This window comes from Vigna angularis, chromosome 5, assembly GCF_016808095.1.
Source record: "Vigna angularis cultivar LongXiaoDou No.4 chromosome 5, ASM1680809v1, whole genome shotgun sequence".
NCBI lineage: Eukaryota > Viridiplantae > Streptophyta > Magnoliopsida > Fabales > Fabaceae > Vigna > Vigna angularis.
The window spans coordinates 3,353,976-3,378,609 of record NC_068974.1 but is presented as its reverse complement, the minus strand read 5'-3'; the positions used below and the strand labels follow the sequence as shown (position 1 = coordinate 3,378,609).

The 24,634-nt window shown below is 34.3% G+C and overlaps 1 protein-coding gene across 5 annotated transcripts; it reads right to left on the bottom strand.

The window, feature by feature from the left end:
• Positions 1-15,202: 15,202 nt before the first annotated feature.
• On the bottom strand, positions 15,203-22,953 carry LOC108324215 (uncharacterized). 5 transcript variants are annotated; one of them, XM_052877917.1, is made up of 14 exons: positions 22,802-22,953; positions 21,756-21,948; positions 21,380-21,645; positions 20,666-20,739; positions 20,466-20,560; positions 18,284-18,381; positions 17,505-17,588; positions 17,146-17,226; positions 16,932-17,015; positions 16,715-16,810; positions 16,497-16,576; positions 15,888-15,976; positions 15,634-15,708; positions 15,203-15,554 (listed from the first exon to the last, which is right to left on the bottom strand). In XM_052877917.1, exons 2-14 carry the CDS (start codon positions 21,889-21,891, stop codon positions 15,448-15,450), a joined length of 1,365 nt encoding a protein of 454 aa, XP_052733877.1. In that variant the 5' UTR covers positions 21,892-21,948; positions 22,802-22,953; the 3' UTR covers positions 15,203-15,447. The 5 variants fall into 5 exon arrangements, with proteins under 5 accessions (XP_052733877.1, XP_017412568.1, XP_052733875.1 ...); XM_017557079.2 differs by having other exon boundaries at positions 15,203-15,708; XM_052877915.1 differs by having other exon boundaries at positions 15,203-15,708; positions 21,380-21,640.
• Positions 22,954-24,634: the final 1,681 nt, after the last annotated feature.

Genomic DNA, 24,634 nt, shown 5'->3' with positions numbered 1-24,634 from the left:
TGGACACAAGAGGGTATGTTTGGGTATGGGCCGTGAGGCGAAGGAGTTAAGGGTAAGGTACCTCCTGGGCAAACATATCATACAACGTCTTGTCTAAACATGTTTAGAGCTATAGTCTCCACCCCTCATCTTAACATGAAAGTTCCATCAGATAAAGTTACAAACTACATCATGCGTACCGACCAGAAAACCACTAGTGAATGTTACATGGTAGCGCTAAAAGTCAAGCCATTTGCCCCTCGTCGAAGAGTTAAGCCCTTAGAGGTAGCAATGACTGACTTTGAGCTAAACAAAGCGAACGATCAATGAAGGATGTGTACTGACTTCACCGACCTAAATAAAGCATGTTCCAAAGACGCATACCCCATCCCAAAGTATTGACAATCTGGTGGACGATGCTTCAGGGCACCGAATACTTAGTCTCATTGATGCCTACTGAGGGTATAATCAGATACTTATGTTTCCTCCAAACAAAGAGAAGATAGTTGTCATCACCGAACGAGCTAACTTTTGATATAAAGTGATGCCCTTCGATCTAAAGAACACAGGTGCTACCTACCATAGGCTTATGGGCAGGGTTTTCCACCATTAGGTAGAGAGATGAATGGAAGTCTATATGGATGACATGGTTGTTCATAGTTGTTCGATGTCAAATCATGTTAAAGTCTTGGAGAAACTTTTTACCTAAGTGCGCAAATACGGGATGAGACTGAATCTCGCCAAGTGTAAGTTTGGCGTACCAGCCGAAAAGTTTCTAGGCTTCATGTTGACAGTCTGCGGCATTAAGGCCAACCTAGATAAGTGCAAGGCTGAATTCTGTAAAGGCTATGGCTGAATTGTGTAAGTTTTAGGTACCAGCTTTTGCGGCTTTATAATTGAATTTTTTTGTTATAATATGTATAATGATTGAATTTGGATGATTCAAGTGTTGTGATGTATGTGTTTGAGTATGTTCACAAGGGTATGTGATGCTTGAATGCATGAATAATGTTTTAGGGGAGTTCCCTCTTGATTTAGGGTTGTTGCATGTGTGTTTGCAGACTTGAATTATGTCCATGAAGTGTTTCATTTTGCAGATAATTGATTATCACTAGTGATAATCGATTATGGCACGTCAATATTGAGTCTAAGTGCGGGAATAATCAATTATCACTTATGATAATCGATTACCCCTTCTTGTGTGACGTTTCTGGGTGATTTTCACTGAGATAATCAATTATCAAAAGTGATAATCAATTATCATAGTGTGTTTTGGTGAAAAATGACGAATTTGGTGAATAATGGACGTGGTTCAAACCTAGGAAGCAGTGAAACGCGTTGGTACTCAAGGAATGAGAGTAATGGCCATGTTGAGGGTCACTTTTGACTTGTGATTGTGAATTGGAGCATGAATTGGAGCATGAATGAGCATTCCAAAATATCCTATCGCAGTAGATTTTTCTCAACCTCTGAGACATCATCCCAACAGTTAACAACAATAGAGACATGTTTTTTTGCCAACACGCCCAAGTAACTCCAAAATTTTTCTGCATGTGCCCTAGTAGGAGCACCCGATCGGGGATCAATCTCCACCTTCAATTTCTCCTCCGCAACTCGACGGGATGTGACATCAAGCAACCGAGTCACTACCACCTCCTCCCGTTTGACCTGATCCAGAGCTCGTCATACATGTTTACAAAGTGTTAGTAAATTAAACTTAGAATAGACAAAATAAACAAATTGTATAAGTAATTAAAACAATAAAAAGACACTTATTTCTCCCATATGTCTTCTTTGTGATCACATCGAGTTGCATGTATTTCATCGGGTACATCATCAACCTTATTTTCAATGGTTCTTGATGAGAAGGAGCTTGTCTCAAGTATATCTAGAGAGTCTTCATCATCGGTTGTGTGCATGGCTCTGCCTTCCAATACCACTGACCATTTATGATTGATTCACTAGGTCAGTGACATAGAATATTTGTCTTGCTTGACTAGCCATAATAAATGGTTCATCCGTGTAACTCGTTTTGTTAAGATCCACCAAAGTGAATCTGAGGTCTTCTGTCACCACACCAGAATTACTATCAACCCATTTACACTTGAAAACTGGAACTCTAAAAGTGACATAATCAACTTTCCAAATTTCTTGTATTATTCCAAAATAACTCATTGATGTTGTAATTGGATTCTTATATATCCTTGGAACTGGAAAAGTGTACAGCCTCAGCTTGTAGGGTAACTCCACTATTTTGAACTCTATTTTTATCATCTTCCTCCTTTGAATAAAACAATTAATTGTTTATGTAATAGCCGCCGAAAGTGATCACATCGGTGTTAGGTCCACGAGCTAGTCTCAATAGATTTTCAGAAACATTTGGAGTCGCGTAAATCTTTCTCTTAAACCAAGTTAAAAAAGGATTTGTTATGTTCGTGAAGTGTCCACTTTTCACTCATACGTGGATGTGCAAACTTCATCAATGTGTTGTGAAATGTAAGGAATATCATCTCTGTGTTGTTTAAAATGTACAAATGAGTTTGATTAACTTCTTTTCTCTAACACTTTCAATCTTCACTCCTCGAACTCCCTTTCCTTCACTTCTATCTTCATGTCTATTCTTTGGAAGTCCTATTGATTCACAACTTGGCATATAACTTGAGCAGAATTCAATGGCTTCCTTTGCAATGTTTTTAGCATGAAAATAATTTATTTTGAAATATATAATTATAATTTGAACTGTTATTAATAGATTAATATACTTATATAATTGATTAAAACAAAATCAAATTACAAAATATTAATTGATTAAGTTATTTTTATAATCAATTAATTCTATTAATAAGTTGTTTTTTTTTTAAAATAAATTTTCTTTTCATTCTAAATACATGAATTTTCAAATCTAAGAACTGATTATATGAGAAAGAAACATATTTGGAAAATTCATCCAGAAACTATCAAGATAAATTTGATTATAGATATTTTTACTTGACATAGGACTGATATGTAATATGTAATATCTTAGAAATAATCTTAGAATTAAATTAATTAAAATATAATTAATTAAAAATATTTTTAGCATGAAAATAATTTATTTTGAAATATATAATTATAATTTGAACTGTTATTAATAGATTAATATACTTATATAATTGATTAAAACAAAATCAAATTATAGAATATTAATTGATTAAGTTATTTTTATAATCAATTAATTCTATTAATAAGTTGTTGTTTCTTAAAATAAATTTTCTTTTCATTCTAAATACATGAATTTTCAAATCTAAGAATTGATTATATGAGAAAGAAACATATTTGAAAAATTCATCAAGAAATTATCAAGATAAATTTGATTATAGATATTTTTGCTTGACATAGTAATATGTAATATCTACACTCTAGTTGTATTCATTCCATTTACTTTCTGCATTTTTTCATTCTTTGAATTTTATTCACTAACATAATAATCTTGACATAATTGTGTGAAGCATTACATCTAAAGTTTGGTTCTTCACAAACATATTAAGTTCTCTATATATTAGGATCTAGAATTATTAAGATGTACTTGTAATTCTATGAACTCTTTAATTATAATGGAAATCTTCTAGACTCAGGTTGTTTGAAAAAAAAAATAGACGTAGATTCAAGTTGAATCGAACGAGCATAAAATTGGTGTATTCTTTTCTTCTTTTATCAATCTTGTATATTTTTTATGGTTTGAAATAGTCAAAAAAGAGTAATTTTTTTGAAACCAATTCACTCACTCTTAATTGAGTTAACATCCTCTCCCAATACAAGGATTCTATTATATAAAAAATTATTCACCCAAACACTCTTCTAAATTATCATCAATACCTGGATCCTTGCATTTTCGCGGTATTTCAATATGCTTCTTAATCAAGTTTGACACATTTCTTCCCAAATTCACAACCTCATTATCCCTAAAACGCCTTCTATTTGTGCAAATTTCTTTCAAAAACTTGGCATATTTAGGGATTTGCTTAACAACATCTAACAAAGGAATATTAATCTCCACCTTCTTGAAAATATTTAAAATCTCTTGGTCTAATTCCTCCATTTTTTTGTTTCTCGGCTTCAACCGATTTGGATATGAAGGAGGTGGAGAATAAGATGAAGAAGAATTTTTAGAAGAAGAGTTAGAGGATACTAACCTGGATTTATCAGTGGTAGTCTCAAGTGATGGTTCACTTGATCCTCCATTGTCATCAATTTGTGCTTCTTCTTTCTCCTTATCTTCATCCTCTTGGGCTCCTTCAGGGCCTTCTACTTGCTTGCCCGTTCTCAAAGTAATAGCACTTACATTTTGCAGGTTGATCACTGTTTGTGCAGGTAGTTTATTTGACTCCTTAGCCTCTAATTTTTCCACCTTTGAGTCAACTCTACAATTGATTTCTTGATTTCTGAATTTTGCTCAATTATTGTCTTCATGAAATCTTCCATTGACATTTCAGGTTGAGGTTGTTGCCTTTGTTGAGGTGGAACATAAAGTTGTATGTTCTGCTGATACCTATTGGAGGATGAATCATGATAATTCTGGTGTGATCTATTTCCTCAATCATGTTTGTAGCAAAAGCTTGAGATGAGTTTTCCATAGTAGTTTCCACCAAGCTAGGACATTCATCAGTATAATGGTCAGTTGAAATGCAAATTCCACACTTCTTAGCAATTTGTGGAGTTGAGGTTTTAAACAAGCTTGCAATCTGATTGAGTTTGCTCTCTAGCTTATTTAATCTTTCATCTATCTTCTTCCCATCAACTGTACCATTTTCAATTTCATGCACTCCCTTCAGCAAAGTCACTGAATTTTCTCTTGTGTCATATTGTTGATTGTCTATTGCCTTCTGATGAGAGCTGTCGCGGCCCGTCATATTTGATGTGTAAGAAATAATGCAGTATAACTAGGAAGTGACTCCTAGGTCGTCTCTCAAGGACCAAATGTGGTTCAGTCTCAGATTAACACTGAGTGGGGGGTTTGTGATTTGTGATTCGAATTTTTTGAAAGATTTTTGTGAATGTAAACGACGAAATTAAAATTGAAAATTAAATACAATCACATATAAATAAAAACATTAAAATGGAAACTAAAACAGATAAATATCCAAACACAATTCAAGTTGTAAAAATGCAACGGTTAAGCTAAAACATTAAAAAGCAAGTAAGCTTGTTGTTGGACGTGGCAGGTGTGCCCTTCCTCTAAATTAAATCACTTAAACTAAATGTATATCACCTTGCTTTTCCCATCCAAAACGTAACAACATCACCCAAAGAAATTGAAATTTCAAAAGCTTCTAAAAAATATCCTCTTTGGCCGTGACATGTCAAGCTTCCATGGGTTTCCCTCTAAAAAAATAAAAACAAGTGAAAGGTATTCCTCTTGGCCGTGACACTTGCATGCAAGGAAAATTAAAATAACTTAAATGCTTCCCTTGGTTACTCCTTGGCCATGACAATTTTATGAGTTGAATCCAAAGAAATATTAAAATAATGGTAATGCTTCTTCCTTACGTGAATGGTGCACTTCCAACATCTATCTTATTTTAATCACTCCACTTATTTCCCAAAAGCATTTAAAATGAAAGCTATCACCGTGTTCTACTATACCACTAAAGAAAGTCACCATTCTAAGTAATTAAAACCCTCCATATGTGACAACACACCTCTTTCTCCTTATTAAACCGTGACACCACATCTCCTCCAACGTACTTCACTTCTTTTCCCAAATAAAAATTCCACACGTCTGCACCATCTTCCTTCAATGATTAACTAAAAATAAAATAAAACTTTCTAGCCTCTTGAAAGTGCTTCATCACCGTATGTCTCCTTTCCCAAAACATCCCTATTACTAAATGCAAGAAAATTAAATGTACTCTTCATTCAACTAGAAACCAACTTTGGAAGCATAGCATGTGCAGCAAGAACGCATTTCAATTCCCATTGGCTTAAATCCACTAAAATGCAATACATAGAAATAAGATAATGCATGACACATCATATACCAATTCACGTAACTATTAAGCTAGATTAAAGAAGCATTGTGATTCATTTCTTTAAGATTAAAAACATAACTATTCCAAGAAAGCAAAACCGGTGCTGCACCTAGTATGAATTCACGGTTCTCTTCTTGTTTAAAAACACAACAAAGTAAAAAGATGTAAAAGAGAGATGCTGGACCCAATAACATGTGCATTATATAAAAGAGGGGCAAATAAACAAAGCATGTTGATGGCAAAATGGAAACAAGTAGGACCGTCCCACTCTCTTGAACCAAACGAAAGTTTAATTGCTGGAATGAAAATCATATTCAAACAAACTAAATGAATTAAAAGCATCATACACTACTACTACATGACCACTTTCTTCCGTGAAATTCATGTGCTGGTGGACAACGCTGCACTTCTCCAAGCTACAAGAAAGAATCACACAAGCTATTGTGACCGAGAATCCCACCTCCATGTTCATCCACTTCTTCAAGTGTTTTCTCCAAGCAAATCACCGTGCACAATTCATCCAAAATCCATCACATATGCGTCTCTCTTCAGCCGTGACAGCAGCTTCTTCTCCTCATCTCCATGCTCCGTTCATGCTGGAAGTAAACCCCTATCTATTCTCTATGGGAAGAAAAGAAAGATGGATCCTCCAAAATCTGCCGAGAAGGAGTTAAGAGAGACTTCCAAATCCATGTGTGTTGTCTCCTTCTGACCATAGACTCTCGGCTGGTCTCCTCCCTAGCATCTAGCCTCTCCATTTTTCTTCAATCAATCCCCGCTTTTCTGCCTCTTGCTCCCTTCTCTTGTTGTGTGCTTGGACGTTTTTAGCCAGCTGGATGAATGGATTGTACTGCTGCCAAATATGTTGTGAATTTCATCTTATGTTGACGTGTTTGTCGTGGCTATATGCACCCAAAATTCAATTCATTCATTTTTACACATTTTCAATTGGAAATTAATATTTGCCGGCTTCTTCCCCTGGGCAAAATAAAATTCATCTTTGTTTCTCACTTAAGTTTTAAAATAAAATTGCTGAGAAATTTATCTTTCAATTCTAAAATCATCCAATAATTTCCCTGGACTCAATAATGTAAATAATTAGTCTCAGACAATTCAAATTAATTAAAATAAGAATCTCTAATCGAATTAAGCACAATTCAAAAAAAATGGGAAAATACTGGATATTTAAGCACACTTTCCTGATTAACTCTAGTACAATAAACTAAGTGCAGTGCAGAAAATAATGACTCATCACCTTCCGTTCTATTAGATCTATACCATCTTCTGGTGACTTGTCTAAGAAAGATCCTCCGCTTGCAGCATCTGCCCATGACCTATCAGTAGGACTTAAGCCTTCATAAAAGCTTAGAATAAAATCTTCAATTTGGAGTTGAGGGCATGAAGAACATAGTTTCTTGAATCTTTTCCAATATTCGCTAAGATTCTCTCTATCTCTCTGTCTTATATCTTGAATTTCTCTACGGATAGCTGATAATCTAGATGCAAGAAAATACTTCTCAAGAAAGAGTCTTTCAATAGTTTCCCAATTTAAAATACGCGTAGAGAGATAATACCACCAATCTTGAGCTGCTCCTTGAAGAGTAAATGGAAAAGCTCTAATTTTAAGGCTCTCTATTGTGATCCTGGGAGATCTAAAATTTTCACACAACATGTGAAATTGTCTCAAGTGCTTGTGTGGATTCTCCCTTGATAACCCATTGAACTTTGGTAAGGCATTTAACAGGTCAGGTCTCAACTCCCACTCTTCATTAGGGTATTCAATGTTACTTCGGATAGTTGTATTGTGGGAGGTGGCTAATTGTCTTATGGTTCTTTGTGCCATATTGTTTGGGTTAGGATCAGGTAAATGATTAGATGGTATGTTTGTGATGGGAGATAATGAAGGTGGTATGGCTTCAGATGTAGGAAGTGTTCCCTCAGTAGAACACCCAAATTTCAATCTTCTCTACAGCTTACGCAAATTCCTTTCGACTTCCGGGTTAATGTGATAAAATTCTCCCGGGTTAGCTCTGGTCATGCACTACGCAATCTGCTTGAAGTTGTTTCTCTATCCTTGACTTCTCTTTTTCTTTTGTTCTTGTTTTAGAGAAAGATTTCAAATAAGATATAAGAGAGACTTTGTTTAGGTCCACCCCCAGGAAAGAGAGGTGCGTCACAATGGACAACTTAAGTACCAAGTCTTTCCTAGCCATAGTGTATTCAAACTAGCCTCAAGTATTTCTCAAGAGAAATTCTTAATTAAAACAAGAACAAAGATTTTTGCTAAAACAAGAATGACTAAAGACTACAAAATAACTCAAATTAAATTAAATGTATGTTCGCTAAATAAAAAAAATAAAGATAAAAATAAAAAATAAAAATAAAATAAAAATAAAATAAAAATAAAAATAAAAATAAAAGTAAAAATAAGATGTCGTTGAGGCTATCAAATTAATACTAGTTTTCAAGGCAACTTCAGTATTGCCAAGTAGTATTTAAGAAAGTAAATAGGGTTAAAGTAACCCTGAGTTGTCTCCCAATGAATACGGAATTGCCTTTCAATATTTCAATCTTATGAATGCAATGCAATAAGAATAAAAGTAATCTTTGGAGAATGTTTAAAGAACAAATAAGAAACTTAAAAACGATTATAATGAAATAGGCTAATTCCACTACTTTTCCAAGATAGATTCATCATCGATTATTCTCAATCAAATGCAAAACCTTTCTAGATTATTCACAATAAATTCAACCAAAGTACATTCTCAATCAAATTCTATTGTGTTTAATCATGTTTATTCTTAAATCTCCTAACCAAGTTAAAAGTTAATCAATCAAAGTAAATTCTCAATTGATTATAGTTGAAATTATTACTACCAATAAAAGTACATTCTCAATTGATAATAAAAACCATTTAATCATATGAAAGTTCCTAAATTAAATCAAAGTAGATTTTCAATTAAACCTAGAAACCCTAGAACTCATATAATCAATATGCATGTAGATTCAAACACATTATGATGCAAAAATCTTTACTTTTAACAAGATAGAGAGATGAAAGACATAGAGAGAGAACAACTTAAATCAATAATAAAAATAAACAATTGCATTAACTTAACGTAACCTCAGAATTCATCATGGAATTACAGCAGAATAGCCCTAGATGCTTAGCTCTCCATGAATGGAGTTGAATACAAGATGAAAGAAAAGTGAGAGGAGTATGAGAGAATGAATGAATAAAGTCAAGTCCCTTTTCTGCTTCCCTGGGTCTCTTTATATAGGGCTTGATTGGGCTTGAACTCTGAATATTCAGTTGACAGAATCTTTTATCTTATATCTTCCAAATATCTAAAAGATTTAGATAATTATAACATTGTTTGGAAGATATTTTCTGTTGATATTCCCAAATTAAATTAATTCAACAACTGAATTTTATCTTTTAACTTTTCTAAATTTCCAAAATTACACATAAGCCCCAAAATTTCCTCTATCTGCACTTTAGTCCCTTTAGAATTCTCCAAAATTGCACCAGAGCCCCTGTTGACCAGCTTTGACCAGAGAAAGGACGCGACCAATGAGAGCTTGCCACGTGTCAATCTCCTTCTTCACCCAAAATTAGGGTTTCAGCAAATTGGGGAAAAGGGAAAACTCCTGAACCGTCATGTGCGAAGACACGAGAAATTCTGATGGGTGCGACTTCTTCCTCCTGTTACACCGCTACTTGGCGAATTGAAAGCCCTTCTTGGTTCTTGTCTGTGATTACAATGACGCGGTGGCTATTTGGGTGGCGCTTTAAAGGCGAAGGACGATGAAGGTAGTTGTTGTGCAACGGCGGCTTGAGGTTTGGGTGATTCTCGTGAGTTGTGTTTCTGATGCAGGTTGGATCGCGATTGCTGGGGCGATGAAGAACTCGCGATGGTGTTGATGGTGATGAACGTGAATCGTGGTGGCGGTGCGGTTGTTATGCGTGACGGCAGTTGTTGATGAGGAGGGCGGCGACGGATCTCGCGAGGAAGATGTGATTGTCCGGTGATGGGACGGCATGGTTGAGGCGCTGTGGTGGCGGGAGTGGTGGTCTGTTGATGCGCTGGCGAGAAAGGAGGAGATGAACGGTGGCCGTAGAGGTTGCGCGGCAGCGGCGGACGACACTATAGGTGGCTAGGGTTTGGATTGGGAATTAGGGTTTCTCTTTGGAGAAGATGATGCTCATGTGTTAGGGCTCAGGTGGCATGTTATGGTTGGTTCACTAGTGCAGAATTGGCTTTTAACGTCCCCCCATAGACGTCCGTCCTCAAAAGCCCCAACGTATATAATTGACCGGTAGCATATTCGTAAATAAGTGAAACTCGAGACGTCCGTCCTTGGTCGAACTGGACGTTTATAATATTATAGACGTCCGTGGGAGGGGGACGGACGTCTACTAGGCTCCCCATGTCAGTCCTTAAACGTCCGTCCTAGGGCGAGACGGACGTTTATAATATTATGAACGTCCGTCTGGGGGTCGGACGTTCACTAGGTTGACCACTGAACCCCATGGTCATCCCTTAGAACGTCCGTCCAGGGCCGAGACGGACGTTTATAATATTAAGAACGTCCGTCTGGGTGGGACGGACGTCTAGTAGGCTGAACAAGTGAACGTTTCAGTCCCTTAGAACGTCTGTCCTGGGGAGAGACGGACGTTCACTAGGCTGAACACTGAACGTTTCAACTCCCCATGTGCAGCCACTTGAACGTCCGTCCTGGGAGGGCGCGGACGTTTATAATATTATAAACGTCCGGGGGAGGGGGGCGGACGTTCACTAGGCTGAAAAAGTGAACGTTTCAGTCCCATGGTCATCCCTTAGAACGTCCGTCCTGGGGCGAGACGGACGTTTATAATATTATAAACATCCGTCTTGGTGGGACGGACGTTCACTAGGCTGAACACTGAACGTTTCAACTCCCCATGTGTCAGCCACTTGAACGTCCGTCCTGGGAGGGCGCGGACGTTTATAATATTATAAACATCCGGGGGAGGGGGGCGGACGTTCACTAGGCTGAACAAGTGAACGTTTCAGTCCCCATGGTCATCCCTTAGAACGTCCGTCCTGGGGCGAGACGGACGTTTATAATATTATAAACGTCTGTCTTGGCGGGACGGACGTTCACTAGGCTGAACACTGAACGTTTCAACTCCCCATGTGTCAGCCACTTGAACGTCCGTCCTGGAGGGCGCGGACGTTTATAATATTATAAACGTCCGGGGGAGGGGGGCGGACGTTCACTAGGCTGAACACTGAATGTTTCAACTCCCCATGTCAGCCACTTGAACGTCCGTCCTGGGGCGATACGGACGTTTATAATATTATAAACGTCCGTCTTGACGGGACGGACGTTCACTAGGCTGAACACTGAACGTTTCAACTCCCCATGTGTCAGCCACTTGAACATCCGTCCTGGGAGGGCGCGGACGTTTATAATATTATAAACGTCCGGGGGAGGGGGGCGGACGTTCACTAGGCTGAACACTGAACGTTTCAACTCCCCATGTGTCAGCCACTTGAACGTCCGTCCTGGGAGGGCGCGGACGTTTATAATATTATAGATGTCCGGGGGAGGGGGGCGGACGTTCACTAGGCTGAACACTGAACGTTTCAACTCTCCATGTCAGCCACTTGAACGTCCGTCCTGGGAGGGCGCGGACGTCTATAACAGTATTAATTTTGTAAAGGCGAACCCGCGAGCAGTTACGCTCGTCTTCCCCCCGCGAACGCTGTCTGCTCCATTGATTTTCCAGGTGCGTTTTCTCTTTTTTGGACCGTGTAAATAAACTTTCAATTCGATTACATTGCTTTGTGATGAAATACCTTTGATTTCAACCGATTAAAAATCATTTTCGGTACGTTTTTTTGCAGTTGCGTGTTCTTGGGCGGATTCTTTGACTGTTTTTGGGCTACGTTTTATGTCGTTCCCTCCTCGATTTCCATCCCTTTGACTGTTTTTGGGCTACATTCTTATGCCGTTCCGGCAGTGCACAAACGGACGTCCAACCCCCCAGCCCCTACCACTAACAATACAGCCAAGTAGACGTCAAGGGTTGAGGCGCCGGACGTTTATATAGACACAACGAACGTCTATATAAACGTCCCGCCTGACATAGCGGACGTTTATATAGACGTCCGGCCTGACACAGCGGACGTTTATATAAACGTCTGGCCTTACACAACGGACGTTTATATAAACGTCCGGCCTGACACAACAGACGTCCACATAGACGTCACCCGCATAGACGTCCGTTGGAGGTCGGACGTGAAAAGGCCCACAGAACAGACGTCTATAGCCCGTTCTGCACTAGTGGTTCACTAGTAAGTGAAAGGATTAGTGATGTGGCATCATCTGGGTGGTTCAATTTGTTAATGGTGGATTGTCACGTGGCATGATCTGGTGAAGTCTGACTAGTTAGTGGTAGGAGGGGTATGGGTAGGAAAATTTAGGGGTATAGGAGAAAAGACTTAGTGTTTGGGCTTACATGTTGGGTCTGTTTCAGAAATAGGAGTGTATGTAGGGAAATTTAGGAGGTGCAATGATAAAGTCTGCCTGTTTGGCCCATTTGCAAACAAAATCTGATTTTGGGCTTTGAATTGCCATTTGGACCAATAAAACTTATAATTTCAGCTGCACAAATAAACGTAAGAATTTCCAAGAATGATTTATGCAATTAAAATCACTTTTTAAGTCCCTTTTATTTCCAAACACAATATATCCAATCATCACAAATCCCCTTTAAATCAATCATTTAAGCACATGAATTTCATCAAAAAATTTAACTTTAAAGCATAAATGTGGGCATAAATATGCACTCATCAAAAAGTGATTGATGATCACAGTTGTAGTACAGATTTCAATGTGAAGTTGATGACTTCTAAGTGATTGAGTCAAAGGATGGAAAAATTTGTCAGAGAGAACCCTAATATGAAGGTCATGGACATTAGGGACAAAGTAAGTAAGAAATGGAATGTAGGAATCTCTAGAAATATGGCTTTTAGGGCAAGAGCCATGACAAAAGATAATATTGAGGGGTTATTCAAGGAACAATATAGAAGAATCTATGATTATGGTCATGAGCTTCTCAGAGCAAATTCAGGTTCAACAGTCAAAATAAAGGTTGAAAATAGTAATGATAAGTGTATATTCAATAGAATTTATGTATGCTTGAAAGCATGCAAAGATAGCTTCATTAGTTGTAGACCCATCATTGGGTTGGATGGATGCTTTTTGAAAGGCAAGTATGGAGGGGAGTTACTAACAGCAGTTGAAAGAGATGAAAATGAACATTAATATATTCACACACCACCAAGTCCCTCTCTAATATCACACCTCTCTCAAATAAATGTTCCCACATCCCAAGACTGCATGCTTTTTCAATTGCTTTATGAATAAAATGTTTAAACGGGTAAAAACAGAATTTTACTCCAATCTCCGTCAAATCCCATACCATCGTCGCAGATGGAGAAAATGCTTCATCTCACAAATCGTTGTTCTTCCATCCTTTCCAATTCGTTAATGTGGACACAATTTTAACTCCAAATTCGTCTGTACTATTTTGCATAAACAGTTCCATCAATAGATGTGAACGCAGCCTAAGGGATTTGGAGGTGAATGAGAATTGATTTAGAAGAAAAGTTTGTAAAAGTTAGTGTAAAATTTGACCGATGTGACAAATAAAAAAATGTTTTAATTGATAAAAAAAATGAGGATTACCAAAATACCCTTAATGATAAAAGTAATGTAAAATGATATTTATTAATAATATTAAATTTAATTACTTATTAATATAGATTAATATAAAATTATTTAATTATTTATTAATATAGATTAAAATAAAATTATTTAATTGCTTATTAATATTGATTATTAAACTTTTAAAATTAATTTTATCATCTTAAATTAATATTATTATTGTTATAAAAGATTTTAATAAACGTTTTCAATGTTTTTAAATCTTTTTCATTATTATTAATAGTAGTTATACAAAATATATTATTATGATTAATTGATTTTTTAATTAATTTTAATTATTTTAATTGCACCTTAAATAAAACCCATTTGAATCAATTACACCTGTAACTAATTATGAAATAAAGCAAGGACAAAATTGACATTTTATATCAATTACCTTCAAATCTCTTCTTATCAGTGGGTGATAAATTAATCATGGATTCCGCAAATCACTTCATTTTCTTCTTTTTAAATTGGTGCAAGTGAACATGAATTTATAAATTGGTGCAAGTGAACATGAATTTATGCAGAATCTGCCCTTCCCAATCTTCTTAAACAGTAAAATCAGTGCAAGTGAACACTGCCTAAAACTTCAAACTTACAAGAACTTGTTGACTTTACAACAGAAATAATAGTTCTTCTAATAATGGCTAACTAAAACTTGTTATTTGATCCAAGTATCCCTAGCAGGTATGAGAGTATATTGAGAATTCACTGTCGAGAATCTTCTGAATCTACATAAGATCAATGATGTTTGGTGAAAAAATCTCTTAAATGATCCAAGGATGAAAGTGACAAAGTGAAAATGTCTATTAAAACATGTGCTCAATTCAATATGCATAAGTTTTCAATTCAACAAACTATCATTTTCAATCACTCTAACATACCAAATTTTATAATTTAATTAAAGTTTACAAATCAATTATCATATCATCATACAAACATTAAATATCACATACATATCAAATCCAAACCAAATAAACTAGCTTTCCTTATCTAGTTGATGTTCTAATGATTCTAAGAACTCTAAAATTCCTCTTACAGTTTCAAGATTTTTATTTGTTCTTTATAGTTGAAATCAATTGGCTAAAAATGAGGATTTCTTCTCAAGGAACCTTCACACGATCTCTGAACTTCCGATAGATGAATAGAGTTAGAATTTTTAGAAAAAAAATGAAAAAAATAATAAAGTATCATTAAAATATAATTTTAAAATTTTAGAAAGATAAAACTTATTAGATAACGAAACATCTAATTAAAAAATTCTAATTATACTATTGATATTTTTAAAATAAAATAATAAAGTATCATTATCTAAAACACTTATCTCATATAATTCTTTTTGTAGCTGACCCAACAAGTTATAATACAATTCTCACTTTTCTCTAAACAAATTATCTATAATACCGTGTTTCATGAAGGAAATTTAATAGCTAAAGGCTACATGCAGAACTCCATCTATAATGTGAATTTCTTATGTTTTCTTTGAATTTTGAAGGCATAACCCATAACATTTTTTATCAGTCAGGAACATGAAATGACAATAAATTAACATCAAACAATATTTAGCTTCAAAAGGGCCACAGGTCACCCCAGATAGATCTTTTGGCCTGATGATGCAAGGTAGGGTTCTTGCTCTTTGTGACGACAATACGATCATATGAACCCTCTGAGGCATCCTTTTTGGTGGATCTGCACACATTCATTGTGACCTGTCTGCCCCTTCTGACAGGCATGAAGACAATCCTGCCCCAGCCACCTCCAAGATCAGCACTAGCTCTCTCTTCTCTCCTTTCGTAGTCATTGTCACTATCATCATCATCACCGTCAGTTTCCACAGCATCCGAATCATAACTTACAGCGTTAACTACTTCACAAGAAGTGTCACCAGTTTCCAAATCATCTGCTGCATCAGCTACTTCATGAAGAGTATCATCAGCTTGTTGCAACTTCATCCAGTCCTCTGAAAAATTGACAAATAAATAATAATCAAAAAAACATTAGTTTACAATCTCAAAAACCCTTTCCTGTATACCATGCAAAGGAAGCTTGTTTGGAAGCTTGTTTGCTACTAACAAATCATACAATATGTTCTGTTTCAAAGCATTCTAGGAAAAAGTTAGCATAAAGGCAAACATGTACCATAGTCAATTTCAAGATCCTCTGGATTTCTTTTTGCATGCTGCTCCTTCAGAGTCTCAAATTCCACACCCTCAAGGGGCCAAGGTTCCCTGGTGTAAGGGATGGGTAAAAAGAACAGAGTTATAAAGGATGAAACATTTATGCCTCAAAGATATGGATTTATCCTATTCAATAATCAGGGTAGGAAGGATCAGAAAGTGTTCCTTCTTTAAGTAGAAATTGTGACCATAAGAAATATCCATAAAAAAAAAAATGAAATCAAAATAGAAATTAATTGGAAAATATTAAGAGATACATGTCAACAAGAGATCATGCCATTAGTCTTGTTATATTTTCATGAAAAAAAGATATCTGCAATTTTTTCATCAAGAGTTTAAATTTGACACATTGTTAACATAAAGATTTTTATATTATTAACTAATTAGAAATTATCCTAAATGTGGTTTTGAAAGTAATTTATTACAAAAGTTATCAACCTTACTACCACACATGACAATCCATCATCATGATAGTATTAAAAAGTTTTACTAATTAAATTATTTTCTTCTATTCTATTTAGTATCTACATTGATTTAGTTCCAGAATGAAAGATTTAATTAAAACACTTGCCTTGGCCTTGGTCCACGTCTAAAAACAACATAGGAAAATTTCTCATCTTCAAAACCACGTAAAGGATCACCCTTTGAACGCTGTAATGGCGAAATTTAACAGCAATAAATTGCTTATGCTAATCCTTGTTGAAATCACAGGAAAAGGTGAAACTAGGAATGTAAGAAGAAACATAATTCCTTCCAGTACAGAAAGAAAAATATGAATTACACAGAAACCTTGTAGGCACGTTGCGATGAAGTCCTCTCTAAGCGTTGAACAAAATGACAATATTTTCCAGATTTTACCAGCGGACAAATCCCATCATGAGGACACTGAATGCAGAAGATTCACCAGAAAAGAGAATAAGAATGGGGCAGGCAGAAATTGAAGAAAAATGAGTTGTAAAACTAAAATAATTGGAAAAGATGTTGAGTAAAACTGTAATATACTTACAGGGGCAACCACGAACGCACCAGACTTCTGAGTGATCAAATCTTTACAAACTTCATTATTCTTACGAGATGCTTTACGATATTTCTACAAAAACAGCAAATTTCATGCTTAGTAAGAATAAAATATAGAAGGAGAAAGGCAACTATGATGCCTAAATACAGAATAGAAAGATTATTTATTATTGTTCATTTTTTCACAAAAGTAGTAAATTTACTCTTTCTTCCATCCATAATATGTGAGATCTCATCTGAGCAATAATATTAGATCCATGAGGCGTTCCTGGTTCAACCAAGACCTACAAGAATTAAATTTCACAAACGGAGATAACATTAGATATAAGATTCAAAAGAATTAAACACAATATCATGAATTCGAAGGGGCTCCCATCATTCCTTTTTAAAGAACTCTTTGAAAAAATTAACAGACATTTTTCTTTGCTCCTACCACTCCTTTTCCGCTATAATTTTGTTTTACTTAACTTAAATGCTAAAACAACACCAAGTTAATAAGTAACATTATTTATAGACAATCTCTCTTTCACATAACAATGAAAGTATTAGCAAGAAACCATACCAGAAGATCACTTGTTAGATCCCAAAGTTGGCGAACTATTGTTATTCGATCCTTTATTGATGGAATCTCTCCAAGAACATAAGACTTCAGCCAATAAAACAGATTGGTAGCAATTAGCATCAATTTACAATAAATACATGATCCTTCCAACATTACAAGAAATGCAAATCGGGTTGTACAATAAAGCAATAAACTGAAGGGCTGAACAATTTAATTTGTTTGAACCAAAATGTAAAAGTTGAATGGAATGAAAAAACAGCTGAAATCTGAAGATATGAAGCATACAGGAAGAGCCGATTATCTTCTAGTTCAATGAATTAGATAAGTAAACTATTAGATCTTCAAATCCATCTAACACATCTGCACGTCAATCAGAATTTCATGCATATAACACGATATGCATAACATAATAAAATTAAATGTGGGTAAGTTATAGATGGATTATACAATGTTCTTTCGTTTTAGTTTTTGGCAGTAAACATTATGTGGTAAGATACTTAAGACAATTATTGATTTTGATTCACAATATGTAACACGTGCAATTCTTTTCTACAAGAATAATTTTATTTTAGCACACTGGCCTCAGACAAAGCAAACCACCTAAACAAATCCAACATGATTTAATTTTTTTACTGAAGTCCATTACATTTTATCCTTGAAATAATTTCATGCTTTTCCAGAATAAAGTTGGCTTATTTTCATCTTTTAAAGTCACAAACTAAGTTAAAAAGTGCATACCATGATTCTATTAAATGTAAAATCCATAAGAATAAACTTACAGCAATTACAAGGTCATGCCCTCTGTCTGATTTACCAATACTTTTAGAAAGTGCTTGAATGCTATCATAGCTATGAATAAGTGGCAAATTCTTGAGACCTAGTATATAACCAACAGCAGAAAAAATTCAAAGTCACCACTTATTGAACAGCTTTAACTTTTCTCGGGAAGTTCAAAACGGCAAAGATTTCCAATATCAATCTTAAACAAGAAAATTCACCATATAATTCAATACAGGCATAGAATTCTGTAAAGGAGAAATCCTGGAACACACAGACAATGGTAAGCACTGATCCAGCACTGACTGGAATGACTTAGGCACCCATTACAAGAATAAGTATATCCATTTCATTCATAATGATGAACCAAACATAGGAAGACAAGTTCAACTATTTCTTTCACAAATTTTAAAGTCTTCTAATTAAACTAATAATTTTCCCCCATAAATAGAAAAACTCACCCTTACAATAGGGATGACAATGGAGGGTGGCAGGTGCAAGTTTCACTTTCCCATCCTCATCCCCTAAGTAAAAATTCATCTCCATCCTAGTCCCTATATCCAACGGGTGTAAAAGTTTTGTTCAATTCCCGTCCTCATAAGGTTATGGCTATACCCATACCTGCCCCCTTACTATTCCAAATATTAATTAAATATTTTTTTTACAAAAAATAAAAAATCACAACAAAGGAAATTATCAAGGACTCAATATCAAAGGATACACATTTTCTTTCTTCCAATGTCAAAATTAAGAAAGAAATTATAATTGCACAAATCTCAAATCAGAGTGTCAAATAGCTATTGGATAAAGGTCAATTAATAAACTAAAGGTATGTTTAGTAATTTAAAACAAGAATGAGTATGAGAACAGAGACGGGAATTGGAATGGGTATGGGGACAGTACGAATATATATGTACTCATCTCCATACCCAATTGAAAAACTACGGTATCATCCCTACTCATGCCCATACCCGGTCAATGTGAAGATTCTCTGTCACAGAACAATTTTAGACAATACTCACAAGAATGGTTTCATATGTCATATGTACCTAACAATTTTTCTTTTTTGTTTTCAACTTTCCCTTTTCAATTATATTCACCTTTAGAGTAGAAAAACCAGCATGTTTTAAGTAAGATTAGCATTACTTCCTCTAACAACAGCTTGAAGTTGAAATCATCATCAATTATTGAGCTATGAAGGTTTTAAGAAATAACTTTTCAGCAAAAGAAAAGCTGGCCAAACTGGCAGAAGTTCTATCACTTGTTAGGTGGTTACTAGTTAAAGATCCCTAATTCTTGAAAAATGACTTCCCAATCTCCGACTTAAATAACTCCTCTCAGTCATGACTCAATGTTATATATGAAAACCCCATAACTTTTAACAAGAGGGATCCTAATTTATCAATCAAAATTCTATATAATAAGACAAATTATATATATATATATATATATATATATCATGAAACAGCTGTTTATTTTCTTCAGTTCACATGAGAGATCACACAAAATACAAATACCATAGCAGCAGCATCTGAAACATAGCCTTTATATATACAATGAAATAACTCTATTACTGTCCTTGCTTAAGTACATAATTTTCTCTTCCCTTTCCTGTAAGTTTGGAAGAAAGGATTTGTTTCTGCAATCTTGAAATTTTTTATCTTAAGTTAATATAAAGACTACTGAACTTCTAATCAAGTCTAATAAAATATTCAAACTTTTACATGTTGAACAAAGAAGTTTGCCAAAAGTACCAGCACTCAAAGTTGAAAATAATCAAAGACTGTGTGTGCAGCACTATTGTGCATTTAACATTTCTAGCATGTGCTGCACCCCCAACCTGACAATTATATTTCCAGTATAGCATGATCTAATTACTCATCCAAGGATGCATCCGGATATGGAAAGGATAAGAAAATAATCACACTTAATCTACAAAAGTTCCCTAATAATAATCTAGCTTGTTTAAGATTTATGTCAAATGACAAGGAATTAGGTAGTCAAAAAACAATAAGCAAAATATGCACTTATGTTCTGTTCCATGATTTCCAAAAAAACATTTAAATGTACACTTAATGTAGAGCTGTTGCTCTTCCAGCCTCCTCCTAAAATATAATATGCTTTATTGTCAAATTGAAAGCAATAATAAGTCTATCACTTTTAAAGAAGATTACCACCATTTACCTTGTACAAGGCTCCGACCTGCACGCTGCATTGATTGTGATGGTTCTATTAAATTAACTTTCTCCAAAGATTTTGGCCAAACTTCTTGTAGTGCCCTACATCATAAGATTTGAAAGGAAACAAAAAAGTTCAATAACATCACAAAAATTCATATCATCAAAGTTAACCATTCACCAGAACAAAGTTCAAGAATATATTACCAGAAAGCTGAACCAGTCCCGGCACCAAAATCTAATACCTTAGATGGGGAGAAACCAGGAAGCCTTCTGCGAACCTAAAAAGGAAATTTTGTTGAGCTTAACTTCAAGCCAACATTTTATTTAAGACTGAAAGACCTTCAATGCAGTATTCGTTAAAATAAAAAGTTAAAATTGAAAATATAAGTCAAGGAAATTTATGATTCACAACAATAACAATTGTCTTGTCCCACTTGATCCATACTTTAAAAAAATTAAATAACATAGCAGATCCTCAACCTACATGATACATTTTGGAAATTAAGTGGAGAAAAAAAGAGAGCAAGATGAATAAGAAGACACGCTAATCCCACATATTAAGGAATCTAATCATTTATTCACTCTGTCGTGTTGAACTCACTTGAATTGGTTAAGTTTAGACAGACTTTTTCCTATAGTTCTTGTGTCGACCTAAACAACCCCTTCCCTCTAAGAAACACTTTCATCAGTATCCTAATGTTTCCTCCATACATATCATGTTCATGGATGTACTCAAAAGCATTGTCGACTCATTCGTTTTCCTTTCTGTTTCCGTCATTTATTTTATGAAGGAAAAGATTAACATAAAACAAGTAACCCAAAATCCCACTTCACCTGGTTATTCATAACTTTTAACAACAATTACTTAACGGTAAATTATTCCTTGTTTTTCTTTATATTTTTTCCTTGATATTCTACCTCTTTAAGTACTCTGTAACAAGCAGAGTAAACAGCAGGCATTCTAGAAGCCACATAAGCAATTGTCTCATCATCTCTATACATGAGACCAATGTCCCCATAAGAGCTCGTAATCTTCCAACGTTTTGATTGTTCGAGAGACTTTAAAGGGTCTTCAACTATCTTCTTTGCTGTGGTGCTTGCCAACTGTAGATTGACATCCTTGATTTGATTAAATGATTGAGACAGTCTCAAGACTTTACTCTTCATATATGGCTCCTCCTGCTCTATAATCCCAAGACCAACATGAACACTTGCAATCACACAAATGTGAAAATATAAAGATATATATATTGCAGATATGAAGAGAAAATAAGAACCAACAAAATAAAAGGACCTTTAAGGTATTTTTTAATAGCACGACGGAGACGGACAGGAATAACAAGGCAGCGCTCTGATTGTTTGGCTGCATAGCGAAGGGCTTCAGGGTTGACAAGTTTTTGTGCAGTTTCAGCTATTGTCTGGGTAGCCATGCTGACCCAGGATTTAGCAAACCTCTTTGTGGTCCAAGCAATCACGTTCCTGTATTACTGTGAACTTAGTAAGTTAGCAACAGATTTAATAAACACTGAACAGAAATTAAATTAAAACAAAAAATCTCATCCAAGCATCACAAAAATAAAATCCAAACAAACAAGACTTAATCAAAATCATAATATTTGTTCATGCCAATTCTTTTGATTTTCTGATTTCCATCTTTTCTAAGGAAGAATGGAATTCTAGAAACAAATATTCATAACCCAATCTGTTCTCTCACCTGAAAAGCTTATTTTCATCGTTCTGTTCAGATGTTTCAAAATTTTCAACTCTGTATAAAAGTGAAGTTCCTAAAATAGAACTGGGTGCAACTTATAATCCAACTTTACTTGGCAATAGATCCTAAATAGATCAACAGCCACCAAAAGAGGGGCGAGGACAACATCCACCAAGTAACCATACGGGTTTAATCCTCTACTTACTGTGTAGTCCCTACATCCACCAAGTAACTATAGAGATTTAACACACGTGGTGTATAGAAGAGAAATGGAATCAGGGCCTAAACCTAAACATTTTCAGCACCATACTTAAGCAAAATATCTGCAAAATCTTCAGTGACAAATTTTACCAAACAGCTTATGAGCAAAACTTCAACTCGTTCTGTTTTTTTTAACTTAATTTCGCAGCACCATGGAGAAATGGAGGTGCGTGTGTAACACGAAAAGGGCGAGTGACTAACCACTGATATGCTCTGGATTCAAGACTTAAGGAAGAGTTTAGTTTTGCCGGTATTTTACGTGTTCAAAGCATCGAAATTTTTCGTTTCTCTAAGAACCCAATTGAAACTAAGTGAATGAAGATTTGAGTAGCCAATCATATTAAATCCCAGAAGAGAAAAACAATTACCTTAGCTTTGTGGGTGGATGGAAGGAAAAGTTGGTGGCGCCGCTGGATGTGGCGGAAGAGACGAAGGAACTACGTTGAAAAACCCCTCGTAAACCCCGTTGTTTCTCTTTTCCTTTTCATTATTATTATTACGGATAAATGTATAAATTCTATAACAAAGTTATCAACATTTATTTCATACATAATATAACGTTCAATAATGAAATTATGTTTATATTTTTAATTTTTGATCATATTATATCAACCATATATAATACAAGTTCTTATATAATATTTAACGTTTTAAGTTACTGCATGCATAAACTAAGTCAAATGTTAAAAAGAGTAATCGATAATACATATATTGACGAAAAATAAATTAAAAAATTGTTTAATTAATTATAGTTTGTGGAAGCAAAATATTTTATTATTTAAATTAATTTTCAAATTTTAATTTAAAATAAAGTGAGTCATTAAGAGTATCTCTAATAAGATTATAACAATAACCATAATTCCCAAAACCCAATTGCATGAGATGTTTAAATTTAAAATATCATATTACAGAGAAAAAAAATTAAGTTCTAAACAAAATGAAATATGACTAAAAATTTATCAAAACATGTGTTTTATGTAAGACTCTTCTCTTAAAATAAAAATTATAATAAGATTTTTAAAATAATATGTCACAAAACACATGAAACAAAATAAAACTTTAAGATCTTATTAGAGATTAACTAAAACAACGTAATTGTAATTAATTACTATAACTTAATAATATTCCTCCTTAGGTAAGTAAATATGTAATTAAAATTTATTGAAAATTGGATATCTATAACTATTATAAAGGAATCCTTTTTATGTACACAATTGTATTTTAATATTACTCTTTTGAGTGACTTTTTTCTAAATTTAATCCTTTTTATTTGACTATTTTTTTAATTTTAGTTAATTTTAAAATAAAATAATTATTTACAATAAAAATATATAAATTATTTATATTTACTTTTATAAATATAATAATAATAATTTTTTATCATATATGCATAATATGTGTTTTTACTAGTAATTATTAAATAACTATTTTTTTGTAATTTTCAATATATTTAGAAAGTATGAAATTCTAATTAATGTTAATTGTATTTCTCGTATATTTTTAGTTTGTGTAAAGTGATAGAGTTTTTTTGCTTTTTACATATAAACTCTTTTTATATTTAATTGTTCTATCATTTAAATAAATATTAGGATAAAAGAAATGATAATTGCAATTTTGTTGGAAAACCAAAATAAAAGTAATTGCACAAGGTGAATTAAGACATCCTCCAAGCCAAACAATGCCCTTGCCATTTTACCTTTAAAGTACTCTATTCATCTGATATGGGACTTAAACACTGCATTAACCTATCTTCTAGTGTTTAGCTTATAAACAAACTAACAAGGTTGAGCTAGGGCCAAAACAAGGAGGAATTCAAAGCTAACCTAGTTTTGGAGTGACACTATTTTTAGCCTATTCTACGTGATGACGGACTTCATGCCTCAAGTCTTTTTCTCCTCTCATTTTAGACAAATTTAACTATGTATATGGTTCTTAACTGAATATTGAAATTCAAATCAAAGTCAATTAAGGTTCAAAGGAAGTCCACTCATTATACAAAAAAAATTGAAATTATCAACAAACAAAATCTTGATAATAGTAAAATTTTATTAGTGAAATGAAATTTTCAATGAAAAAATCAATTACAAAATTTATCGATAATTATTGATAACCATATTAAATTAGTAATTATTGTCTTTCAGACTTCTTTTTTTATGTCATATGCTCTAGCCATGACCCAAGCACGTTCAAGATAAGTTAGA

Coding starts and splice junctions, on each gene's coding strand:
- LOC108324215 (XM_017557079.2), bottom strand. CDS start 21,891: ATGGCTACCCAGACAATAGCTGAAACTGCACAAAAACTTGTCAACCCT. Junction 16,811..16,931: donor GTGCGTTCGTGGTTGCCCCT/GTAAGTATATTA, acceptor TTCTGCATTCAG/TGTCCTCATGATGGGATTTG. Junction 16,577..16,714: donor CATCGCAACGTGCCTACAAG/GTTTCTGTGTAA, acceptor TCGCCATTACAG/CGTTCAAAGGGTGATCCTTT.